This window comes from Elephas maximus, chromosome X (assembly GCF_024166365.1).
Source record: "Elephas maximus indicus isolate mEleMax1 chromosome X, mEleMax1 primary haplotype, whole genome shotgun sequence".
NCBI lineage: Eukaryota > Metazoa > Chordata > Mammalia > Proboscidea > Elephantidae > Elephas > Elephas maximus.
In genome coordinates, this window is record NC_064846.1 from 46,809,271 (window position 1) to 46,822,458 (window position 13,188).

The 13,188-nt window shown below is 41.4% G+C and overlaps 1 protein-coding gene across 6 annotated transcripts in view; it reads left to right on the forward strand.

The window, feature by feature from the left end:
- Positions 1 to 1,013: 1,013 nt before the first annotated feature.
- CHRDL1 (chordin like 1) overlaps positions 1,014 to 13,188 on the forward strand; it is a 152,478-nt gene continuing 140,303 nt past the window's right edge. For all 6 annotated transcript variants that reach the window (XM_049872071.1, XM_049872074.1, XM_049872076.1 and 3 more), the window contains exons 1-2: positions 1,014 to 1,436; positions 4,944 to 5,092. In XM_049872071.1, coding sequence (XP_049728028.1) covers positions 4,996 to 5,092 — 97 coding nt within the window. In that variant the 5' untranslated portion in view covers positions 1,014 to 1,436; positions 4,944 to 4,995. The remainder of the gene's footprint in view (positions 1,437 to 4,943; positions 5,093 to 13,188) is intronic.

Below are 13,188 nucleotides of genomic sequence, written 5' to 3' on the forward strand. Positions count from 1 at the left end.
AAGGGCCCCCTTTCCTTCGTTAACTGTGAAATAAACATCTCCAGCAATGCAGGGGCTAGGTGCATGATATTAACACTTCTGAAGAAAAATAGTCAATTTCCAGGGACAGTCATTCTTGTTTTAATTGTCCTTTGCTCTCTGTTCTTGACTTGCAATTTTTTTTTATTTGACAAGACACCGTTTCCCTGACAATCAGTTTCCTCATCTATAAACTGGAGACAACAACAGAGAGTAGTGGGTTAAAAGTCAGGAAATCTGCCTTGTAATCTCAAACCTGTCATTTACTAGCTGTGTGGCTTTGGGTATAACACCGCCTCCCATCTCATTTTCCCCACCTGTGAAATGAAGAGGTTGAGCTGAATGGTCCAGAAGACCCCCACCAACTCTTATAATTCTTGGTAACTACTGCTGGTGGAATTAATACACATTTGGAGTAGCTTGTCTCAAGCTCACCACAGCATCAGCAACGCTACTGTGACTTCAAGGTCGGGCTCTTGGTATCTCTTCAGAATAACAGAGACTGCTAGAACAGTTTCTATGGTGAGTCCCTGCAAGAGCTCAAGACAACAGTTCATAGAGGCCCTTTCTATGGTGTTTGGGAGCCCTCTCTGTGGGAGAAAACAGATTTCTAAGTTCCTCAACTCCCTACCCACACACATCCATCTCCACCCAGCCTTTAATGAAACCAAAGCTTTGTCACTTGACTAAGACACAGTGTGGTCTGGGAAACGCCCCAAAATGATAAGGAGTGCTCATCCAGCGCCCCTCGCACCAGATCAGGTGCAACCAAAAAGGCCATTGTGCTGGAGAGGAGGGGGGTTGCGAGCTTCCAGGCGGGGAAGCTGGAGGGCAGTCGGGGTCGTCAGGGCGGGCGCGAGTCGTGGGGAGCTCTTAGGTGCGTCCAGGGCAGACAGGGAGGAGGGGCCGGAGGAGATGTGCGGCCCCTTTAAGACCCCAACGTTCGCCTAGCCAAAGGAAGGGGGGGTGCAGTGGGGGCGCTGCGTGATGGGAAAGTCGCCGGCTGAGCCTCACACTTTCTCCCGATTTCTTAACTTTCGGGTCGGGGGAGCAGGAATAAAGCCTTTGCGCTGGGGTGGAAAAGAGGGCGCGGGATTGCAGCCGCTGCGTACTTGCGGGGCTTCCCGCCAGCGCCAAGCGGTCGGCCTCTCCAGCCAAGTGAGGAGCGGGCGGGCGGGCAGGTGGCCCTGGGCCGCCGCGCCCGCGTCTTGGCTCTGCCCCCGCGAGCCAAGCGAGCCGCTGCTCACTCGTGGTGTGAGGGCGGTGATTTTTTTCCTCCCACCCACTTTTGAGTCGTCCCCCACTCCTCGCGCGCACTCTAGCTCTCGCCACAACCTGCAAGCCCCAGACTTCGGAGGAGCGTCCGGGGGAGCGCCGAGCGCGTGCACGCGTGGCACACGGAGGAGGCCAGTGCCCAGGTCAGTGAGCAGTGCCCTGCGCCCGCTTCCCCCACCCTTTTTCCCATCCCCTTGCACAGGTGGGGTGTCAACTGTTAGTCGGAGCCGCCGCTGGAGGTTCCTCCAGGGCGCCCCGGACTTTCCCAACTCGCCACCCAAGCTATAGGGCCCAGCTGTCAGCGGCAGAGGCAAGGTGAGGGACCAGGGAAATTTGGGAGCTCTGGATTCGAACTCACTACTCGCCACTCGGCCTGCCTTTCTTGGGTATTCCCCGCTCAGCTAGCTAACAGAGCTCTGCACTCCGCTTAATTACTGCGTGTGTCCAGAGCCTGTTTTCTCACTTGCCGAAGTGCCCTGGACCCAAAACCAAACTAAACCCGCTACCTTCGAGTTGATTCCGACTCATAAGACCCTATAGGACAGGGTAGAACTGCCCCATAGGGTTTCCAAGGCTGTAATCTTTACAGAAGCAGACTGCCACATCTTTCTCCCCGAGTGGCTGGTGGGTTCGAACCGTCGACCTTTCCGTTAGCAGCCAAGCAGTTAACTACTGTGCCACCAGGGCTTGACAAGTAGTCACTTGAGTTCTCTGGGCCCCAGGGAGCCCATTTTGAAGATGGAGTTGTTGTAGGGAATAAAATACAATGATTGATAGGAAGATGTTTTGCAAGCCAAATGCAAGACATCGTCAATCATAAGCAGCAATGAAGGCATTGACAACAACAGAGACCCAGAGCTGGAACTGCCACTTTTCAGTGGCAACCCACTACCAGTTAAGTGAACTTTTCTTGTTAGTGTAGAAGGGGAGAAGATTTCAGCTGATGGACAAGGGCCAGAGACTCCAGGGTCTTCTTATTGTTTGTCAGAAAGAGAATTGCTACCCTGGGGACTGTCTCACAGATGATAGTGAGTGTGAGAGCCTCTCCAGAGGATTATAGGGACACTGTGGGGCGTGAAGAACTGGCTGGCATGTGCTCACCCCTTAGCCTTCCTTTGGGGGTTTCTATTTGGCTCCATTCTACCCAGGAGACCTGCTTTGAGAGTGGACTCCTGACACCTGATGGCCCAGTTGCCTTGCAGTTACAGCTGATCAAGGAGCAATTGGTCCCTTTGCATGATGCAAAGGAACAATATGAACGCTTGTTTCACGGAGGCACCTTAATAGATACCTTTCTTTTGATATGTGACATGTTTCTTGTTCTTTTGTAAAGCCCACTTAGCCCCCCACCCCCCAGTGCAAGTTGCAGGGCTTTGTTTTCTTTGTTGCTTTCTTGTTGGGTCTAGATCTACCCCCCCAAACACGTCAATGGCTGCATTTCTAAGTAACCTGTAACAGAGCCAGTGCAAGTTCAATGGCACAATAGCCCGTGTGAAGCAGACAGAGAGTTAATGCAGAAATAACTCCAGTTAACTGGGTCAAAGTATAATTTGAAAAATTAAGGACAGTTTGGCTCTTTGCAAGAATAAGAGTCGACATGTTTGCTGAGCGATGTTTGCTTGTGTTTACTGCTGCAGTCCCCAAAAATGTCTTGAACCCCTCTCCCCAAAGGAACAACAACAATAAAAAAAAAAAAAGTTAAAGGGATTGAGGAGAAAATAAACGATAGGGAGACTTGGGGAGGGAACTCTTCTTCGTTTATAGTTCTGCACAGAATACAAAGGCAGGACTTCAGGATCTTGTAAATCAAAAGAGAAAATTTATGAAGCGATTTATTTTCTGATGTTCCCCATCACAGCCTGGGAGACCTCACAGATGACAGGAACGCCAAACGAGATTAATTGCTCTCTAGTCACCAACTTTTCTATTTGCTCATAACATTAGTTGGGACCCAAGAAAAGCAAAAGAATTCTAATAGCCGTTTCCTTGCCAGTTTGAGTTATGAAGCATTGCTACTGTTCACCGAATCGCCCAACCATTGTGCAAGAAAAACAACCCTGTTGGTTCTTGCATGGGGAGACCTGAAAACTGTGGTTTCAAAAATACCCCCAGAGATCCATATGTGATGGTAATAAATTGGATTTCAGCAGCTAAAAATCTTTCTCATTTGGAGGCTGGAAGGATAAGCTTATTAAAGTAGGCTCAGGAAGAACCTCGCTGGGGTGGGTTGCTCTGTTAAACTCTTAATGGAAATGATTTACTTCAAGGGAACCTGGTAACTCTCAGGGGACAGAGACATTCTGAGTGACTGAAAGTGGACCACAAGTTCACAGAAGGGACCAAGAAGTCAGAACCCAGGGATTTGGAAGGTTAGGAACATGTCCTAGGAGAATATGGCCATTGTTTAGGGAGCAGGAAGGAGAGAAAGAAGGCAGATGGATGTTTCATATCCTTCCTGATAGCACAAATTATTCTCTATGATTAATTTCCCCTCAGTTAAACGTTCATAATTTGAACTAATGATTTTTCACTTATTGGGATAACTTCCCAGCATGTAAGTAGGAGCTGTGGCATCCACTTCAAAGACATTTCAATTCTCCAGAATGATCATCTTGCATTCCTTTGATTTCTTTATCCTCAATATTTAAGTTGGACCCTATGAAAAGATCAATAAATTCAGTTCCCATTCAGGGTTAACCTGAGACTGAATGTGGGGTTTCTAGAATAAATATTTTCAAATCAGCCATTTGAAGTTTTACAAACTCTAAAGTCTAATGGCTTGTGACCAAATGTGAACTATATAGCAAAGTTTCCGTGTTCTGAGGCTGAAAAGGTTAAGATTTCCACCCCTTAGACTGGAAATAGAAGTATCAGTTAATTTTAAGAATTGTAGTTGCCTTGAAGATAGAATATAATTCCTAATTTGCGGTCTTTTGCATGGTGGTGCAGTATGAACAAATTACTTATTTAAATTTGCCTAAATTCCATTTAAAATGGCCCATTTTAAATTTCCATTTCACATTGGACTTCATGGTAGAGGAATATGTCTGAACCATACTAAGCAATAAAACTGTTTTCGGGTGTTTTGTTGTATCTACGTGCTGATTACATCTACCTTTTCTGACATAAGTAGCCACACCACAGATACTTACAGATGTCATAGAAGACACAGGAGAAACATCCTTGAAAGATTAATAGTAACGGTAGTCTTGAAGCTAGCATTAGTTAACTTTCATTTCAGAAACTGCCTGGGTCTCATGCCTATTACTTTCACCTTCTTTGCCAAAGTAGCAGTTTTGCAAACACCAGTTTCCCTTTTGTCCCAGAGATAATCTCTTGAGAAATCAACTTCCATTCCCTTAGGAAGGAGGATTTCAAAATTCATTTTTATTTTCTTATGACTTGCCTGTCATGACATAGCCTTAGAGTTGGGTCAAAATGTATGTTCGTTTGCTTGAATTTTCTCCCATATAATCTTTGAAAGACAGGAGAGGCAAGTACTCTTTCTTATGTAGGATAACAACCCCTGTCCTTATGTAAATCTTCCAGCATTTTTTTTTTTCTAGCTGGTTAGAAGCCTAAGCATCAATGATCTTCATCAGTTCCAGGGTGTCTGTATTAAGTCTTTTTTTCCCTTTTTTCCCCAACAGCTTAAGTACACCAGGCCCTGAAGATTGTAAATTGCCTTTTACAGTGGTCAAAATGAGAAAAAAGTGGAAGGTGGGAGGCATGAAATACATCTTTTCCTGGTTGCTGTTCTTTCTTTTCCTAGAGGGAAGCAAAGCAGAGCAAGTACAACGTAAGTGTCTTAGGTTTTTTTTTAAAAGGATACTTATAACTTCTTTGAAAATGTGGTTATAATCTGTAGGGATTGTGATTTAGCCCAAATGTGGCCATATCGTTATTCTAACAGAGGAAAGTGAATGTTACTGGTTTATGCATGAGTTGATAAAAGAATGAGAGCTTTGAATCCGGCCAACTAAATTTCAGGCTGTTTTTCTGATTATCATATAGTTTTCATCTCATAGAACACATGACACATTAGCCTATTTTCCCTTTCCTGTTCTTAACTTTACAAATCTCATTCCATTTTACGTAACTCTAGAAATATCTGACAGATGAGCTGGATTTTTTCCCAAATTTCAGACTCTTTAGCAAAGGTTTTCAGTTTACCAAAAAAAAAAAAGAAAGAAAAAGTAAAGCTAGCTCTGCCTATTCCCTTATGCCCTAAAATGTAAAAGGAAAAAAAAAAAAACCTTCACATAAACTGGATTCAGATGAAAAAATCCTTAGAGAAAATTGAGATTCCAGGGACCATTAGCAGACTGGATGCCATTGATTGAAAGGAACGTCCCCGCAAAGCCAGAGAATATTTCTAGAAAGTCAGTGATCCGTGTGATGGGCTAACACATTGGAGAAAGCAGAGAGTGGCAGGAAGGGGGGATAATTAACCCTACTGCCGTCACATTTGGAAGATTTATGAGCTACCATTGACATCTCTGCTCTTGTTAGGAGCTTTCTGCTGCCTTTGCACAGTATGGGCCTCACCTTCTTTGGCCACTTGCAGCCACCTCTGAAGGGGACACTTGCTGTAAATTTGAAGGAAAATCCATAGCTTTAATTCCCCTTTTAGGTTGCATCAAAAGAAGCACTAAGTGGAACTGGTCCAAGGGGGGCATTCTCTGCTCCACTGAACTTATTCATGAGAAGGAACTGTGAAAATAATTGTCGGTAGGAGCTGACGCAGCATCTGAAGCCCATCACTTAAACATTTATCTCCTTTATCAGCATAAGTTAAACATATCAGGCACGAGGCTTGCTGACAGGGAGAACAATGCCAAGCCTATGCCATCATTACATGCGTTTCTGTCTCACTACCCTTTTCATAGTAAATTTAGCCCTCTTTCTGGGAAAAATAGTGCTTTTGATTAGGCTTTTAAGCATAGTAATCTGTGGTGATATCTGTATGATCGGGACACAGCAAATTTAGCAGGGCAAGATCACGATAAGGGGAAGCTTGGTCAGCCTCTTCCTTTGTATTCCTCAAACTACCACCTTCTCCTTCCACTTGAATATAGTCTACCTCCGAGCCCTTATCTTCCAGAAGTCTTCCTTGATTTAAGTGGATGTGATAGAAATAAATACACCATGGCATATTTATGCAAATGAAAACTATACGGGCATTAGAAAGAACATGATTTTCTATGTTCTAGACACATGATTGAGTAAAATCAAGTTAGAGAAAAAATATATATTCTCAGTTCAGCTCACAATCAGCTGTGCTTTAAAATCTCTCCACTCTTAGAAAGTTCCCTGATAGCCTGTTACTTCTGGCATCGTGGGGAAGCTTCTAAGTCTTAGAAGACCATCTCTTGGAATCCTTCCATATTTGTGAAGAATTGAGACTTATTGTCCACGCACCCTGGTGGCGTAGTGGATAAGTGCTACGACTGCTAACCAAAAGGTCAGCAGTTCAAATCCACCCGGTGCTCCTTGGAAACCCTACGGGGCAGTTCTACTCTCTGAATCAGAATCGACTGACGGCAGCGGGTTTGGTTTTTGGTTTTGATCCATGCAATTGAGAGCCTACCTGAGAAACCAAAGAAAAGAGATGGACCTTAAATACTTATGGACCAAAATCTATCACTTTCTAATATCTCTTGCTGCCTAAGAATTTGTTCCAAGCCCTTCTGATATTCAGTAGGTGTCAAAGTGCTTATGTAACAGATGGTCCAGGATACCAGTTCTGGTCTAGTGCTTCAGGCTTATAGTCAGATGATGAGGCTAAGGTCATGGTCATTCCCTGAATGAGCTACTAGCATCTTCTGTATGTGACCACACCCAAGCTAACTGTCTTGGAGACATTTGCAAAGTCTTCTCCACTAAAGGGGAAATCTCAAAGTATATATACCCTATATGTGTTGCCTTGATATATACTCGTACACACACACAATGTGTACATGGAAATTTATATTACAGCTCTAACATTAAGGAGTTTGAAGCAGTGAAAATGCCAGTTCATAGGGAAATGGCTACATAAATGATAGATATAACATAATGTCGTGCTACCATTAAGAACATTACTTGTTGAAAATTCGGTGACCCTGGAGAATGCTTATGCCAACTTATTTTAAAATTGCGAAATTAGTATATGCTCATTGAACAAAAGAAAATGAAAATATCTGAGCTTCATGGAGAATATATATCCCTAAACCCCCTCACCCCACTCTCTAGGGATAGCAATTATTAATAGTTCGTTATGTGTTCTTTCATCCTGTTATAAAAAATATATGCATGTTAGGGTTTTTTCTTCTCACAAAAATGAAATGATGTTATATGTGTTTTTCTCTAACTTGATTTTACTCAATAATGTGTCTAGAACATAGAAAACTAACAGAGCCGTGCTTTTTCTAATGCCTACATAGGTTTCATTTGCATAAATACGCCCTCGTGTATTTAACTAGTCCTTATTGGTAGATAGGAAATCCTGGTGGGGTAGTGGTTAAGTGCTACGGCTGCTAACCAAAGGGTTGGCAGTTCAAATCTGCCAGGTGCTCCTTGGAAACTCTATGGGGCAGTTCTACTCTGTCCTATAGGGTCGCTATGAGTCGGAATTGACTCGACGGCACTGGGTTTGTTTTGTTTGTTGTATTGGTAGATATTGGGGCTCTGGTGGTACAGTGGTTAAGCATTTGGCTGCTAACCAAAGGTTTGCAGTTCGAATCCACCAGGCACTCCTTGGAAACCCTGTGGGGCAGTTTTACTCTGTGAGTCAGAATTGATGGACGGCAGCAGGTTTGATTTTTGGTTTTGGTTCACGCAATTTAGAGCTTAACGGACAAACCAAAGAAAGATGGACCCTAAATACTCTGTCCTGTAGGGTTGCTATGAGGAACCAACTCGACAGCAATGGGTTTGCGTTTGGTATTGGTAGATATTAAGGTTGCTTCTAGTTTTTGCAATTACTGGTAATATGTTAATGAACATCTTTAGGCACTTGGGCAAGTATTTGTGAGGACTTGTTAGGTCGAAGTGTATATTGAGTTTCAACGTTGATAAGTACTGCCAAGTTACCCTTCCTAAAGCTGTATCAGTTTATACTCCCACTACCTGTGTATGAATGCATTTCTGATTCTTCCTCCAAAAGTATTATTAATCTTTGTATTTGGAGGCCAGTATAAGTAGGGATAAATGATACTTCTGTTTTACTCTGATATTTTTCTATCAGTGAAATGGAGCATCTTTTCAGTTATTTTTTTTTTAGTTCATTTATTTTTCTTCATTAAATTGCCTATTTTCCAGATTGATTGCTTATCTTATTGATTTGTAAAAGCCTATCGTAATTAAGGTTATTGGCCATTTGTATTTCAAATACTGTTGCTTGAGGCTTCCATTTGCTTTAAACTTTGTTTAAGTTGTATTTCCCATACAGACATTTTAAAATTTTATTTAGTCATATCTGTCATTCATTTCCTTTATGGCTTCTGGATTTCTTGTTATTCCTAGGAAGGTCTTTCCCACCTCGTAGTCTTACATTTTCTTCTCTTGCTTTCATAATTTTGGGTTTTACCCATAGTTCTTTACTCACCTGAAATTTATATTCATATATGATGTGCAGTAGGGAACTAATTTTTTTTTTAATCTCTGGGTGGTAGGATTATGACTGTTACTTTTGTTCATCTTTATGCTTTTAAAATCTATCCCAAAGTTTCTACCATTGGCAAATATTACTTTTAGAAGAGGAGAAAAGTCCTTTAAAGGAAAGACACATTACATTTCTCATATTTTTACTCTCCAATTCTGGAGACACGGGAATGAATGAAGGAAAAAGAGATGTTCTTTTTTTTTAATTAAACAAAACATAAGTGGGAAAACTTTAGGAAAGTAAGTGTAAGTTTTCTCCTTACTGCCTGATACCATTTTACCCAAGGAAGCCAAGATTCTTGATCTTTCATGGGTTGGTTAGACTGTAAGCTTCTGGGTCAAGGATGGTACTCTGTTGCCTGTTTGCTCTCCCTCTGTGGGCATCAATATGCAATGAGGGGGCATACGGTTATGGTCAAAGGTGCTCACCTAGTTGGTGTAGAAATATAAGGAGATCTGGAAAAGATGCTTTAATTGTGCAAAGCTCTTTTTGCAAGAAAAAGGTGGAGGTAGGTGCTGCCACTGTCTGGGAACTGATTAGTCGTTGTTGCGGTTGCTATCACAAGAGGGAAGACAGGCTCAGGAAACCAGGAAATACTGATGAAGCAATTAAGGTGCATTGCAATGGAAGAATGAGCCATTTGTTGCTTATATAAAAGTTTGTTACTATCCAGCATTAGTTAGCAAGGTTTGAGGTCTTTAGCTGGGAAAAAGCCTTTCTGTAACTCCATTATGCTGTTGTTAAAGTTTTAGTCAAAGAGGCCAGGAAGCTCTTTTGAAGTTCAAAGGAGCGTAACATTCAGTGCATAATATTCATGCAAATATGGGACAAATGGGCTGAAGAGTTTGCTCCTTTTGGCAGATCTAACTTAGGTAATGAACTATTGATCAAAGCGAGGTTGATGAATTAAGTTGTTAGGAATATTCAGTTACGTGTTTCTAATGGACCAGCCTGTGCCAAGTCTGGCAAAGGTTCTGGGATGGAGAAACTTTTCATGTATTTCATGGAGTCCTTTCCTGCTTTATAAGATGAGTCAGCTGGATCTTCCAATGGGCTAGATTCTCACTCCTTTTTCTCCCCAGGAGAAAAGCTTCCAGCATTCATATTTGGCTCAAAATGGGCCTTTGAATTCTCCAGAAGGGCGAGCCACCAAAAGATTGAAGGGAAGAAAGAAGATATTTAGAAAGTTTGAGACTTGTGAAGAGTGGCCTTAGGTAGCCCGCCCAGACCCTCTGCCTATTGTGAAAGCCAGCCAGAAAGGCATCAGTTTTCTTCCCCCAGATTCTCATTTGGAGATTTGAAGCAATTATCGGACAATGGAAAGAAGCAAGCAGAGTATACCTATTCACATCTTAGAAGTTTAGGTAGGTAGAGGTGAACGAAAGGAAGAATATCTTAAAATTAGATAGGCTTCTGTTTTTCAAAGTGAATTCTTATTTGTATTTTATGCTGTGGTGGGGGGCATTGAGTGGTGCGTCTGCTCTGGAGTCAGCCTAGATTCAAACCCCAGCTCCCCTTACTTACATACCTTGGGAATGTTACTTAACCTCTCCAACATTAGTTTTATTGTTACTACAATGGGGGAAACAATAGCATTATGACCATCAACATGGTCACTTGAAGAATAAATGAGATTGTGTTCACCAAGTGCTGTGCACAGTGGCTGGCATATAGTTAACTTTCAATAAAAAAAACTATTAGAAAAACCCATTTATGAGCCAAGTGATATTATCCCCTTAATTTCCAGATGTGAAACTTAAAACCCAGTCAGGTCAAGTGACCTTGTACAAGGGCAGACTGCATGTCCAAGCCAGAGCCAGAACTAAAACCCATGTCTCCAAATTCAGTGTTCTGTTTACTGTGCCAGTTTGCCTCTGGGCAATTTTCTGAGGAAGCCAGTCCATCCTCTTGAATAGAAACCCAGTCCTTTGCACATGGCAGCCACTTAATACATATTTGTTCAATAAGAAAGAATCCAAGTGAATAAATAAAGAGCTTTGTAACCAGAATTCCTAAGAGAGACAGTACATTATTTGGTAGTTAAAAGACAAAGACCAGGAACCTAAACAAGCTAAGCCAAAGGAAAGTTGTGAGGAAGGTTAAAAATATGTGTCTTTATGTCTATGCTTCTTAAATTTCTCTGACTTCTCAGTAGGATTGGAATGTCTTCATAATTTAATGGAAAGAGGACTGTGCTAAGAGTCAGAAGACCTGGTTTCTGGTCAGTCCTCTGTTGTTGCTGTGTGGTATTAGTTGAGTCATTCGTGCTCTTTGAACTAAAGATTCTCTACATGTAAACTGAGAGGAATTCTTGCTTTCTGGACAGAAAACTAAAGGATCCAAGAATAGGGGCTGGGAAGGTAGGACAAGGGAAACCAAGGTCGTGGCCTTGGGTACTCAACTTCCTTCAACATTGCAAAGTCATTGCAAAGAGTATTTCATTCATTTAAGATTTATACCCTGTCTGCTTCCAAAAGGATTAGATACAGGTTATAGATGAAAGAATAGTTGCAAGGTAATGTTTTTAGAGATGAAACAAAATAGAGGCCATACGAAAGAAAGTAGAAGGAGTAGATGTTTTTAACACCTGGTTTGGTAGATTATAGCATTTTTACTCTAAATTTTTCTTATGCTTCCTGGAAGGATAAAAAGGGAGACTTTAGGTTTGCTGGCAAGAGAAAATTTATAGTTGCATCTCCAGAGATTATCCCCACCTTCCACTCACTTGAGGAGGGATGAATTACCAATAAGCAAGGTAAAAAAAAAAAAAAGCAAGGTATGTACGGGTTTATTTGTGCTTACTTACTAATCTGTAGTGCACAATTTCACCTGTTACGCCACGTCAAAGGTGTGCCTACTGGTTAATCGACTCTGCTCAAGAGTGTTGATCATGGAATATTTCAATAAAGCACATTCTGAGTGGTAAAAGGAGACTATCTGTAGTCTTGGCTTCATTAAAGGCATAAGAATTGTCTGTTTGACATTTCTATATTGACCCTCTGTAAAGGAAGAGGGCAAACACTGAATCATAACTCAATAAAGGTCTTTCTATAAGTTCTGAGGTTATGTGATCCAGGTACTTTACCTTTGGATGATCTAAGTTAATTGGAAGATAGAACATGAAAATGTTAAACAAATGAATGCTTAGTATCTCTACTAGACTGGATTGTCAACTATCAGATACCTTAATTCTGATTATAAAATAGAACTTCATTGTTAAACATTCAGAAGATACAGAAAAGTATAAAGAAAACAAAAGTCACTTGTAGTCTCAACATGTCAGGATAACCATGGTTAATTGGTATATATGTCTAGTCTTTTTTTCTTTGTTCAGCTATGCATACATATTATTTTACAAAAATGAAACACTGTCTTATAACCTGTTTGGATCAGGGCTTATTGTGTCAGTTTACAGTTGGATTCCCTAAAATGCATCTGTAGTAAAGATAAAACCCATGTTGTCTGAAATAAAAGCTAGATTGTTTAGATACCAATTGCAGGGGATGCAAAATTGATTCTGTTGTGAAAAGTTCAAGAGTCCAACTTGTATTCTGGACCAAACAAAAAGAAAACCTCTTTAACATAGACTTGTGCAGCTGAGGTGTTGATAGGAAGAACAATTTTTTTTTTTCAAACAAAGGCATTGAGTTTTGCCCAAAGTCCTATGCCATATGACATGGAGGAGATAATTTTAGTCAGAAAAAATATTTGGGTCAAGTTTCGCTAGCTGAGCACCCTTTCTGTAAAAGGATCTTCCCATGGCTTCATAGTAAAGACTAATGACAATACCATCAACTTCCAGTTATCCATGCTAATGGAAGATAGAGAGAGCATGATGAATTGAAATTTCATGGAAAATCTCCAGTTCTCATCTTAGCCAATGATGTCACTTCGCTCGACTGTCAAACCTCTTTGAAATAAGGACTCTTTCCTTCTCCTTGAGTTTGCCCACTTGCTAGTAGATAAATGAAATAGCCACAAGGCTCATAGTGGAACAGCATGGCCCCTCAATACATATTAAGTTGAATTAATTTTGGGCAAATGATTGAGCAAATACAACTAAGATAATTAACTCCTAGATGAAGAGGAATAAGCTGTACAGGTAAGATGGAGAATGGCTATCCATTTCACTAGTTTCCATGGTGTGGAAATGGAGTCGTCAAGCCCTGAGGAAATCTGATAGAGACTTGAAATCTAGAAAACCAATTGCCAGAGAAATAAAAGACTCCTCTCATCCCCATAACTATTAC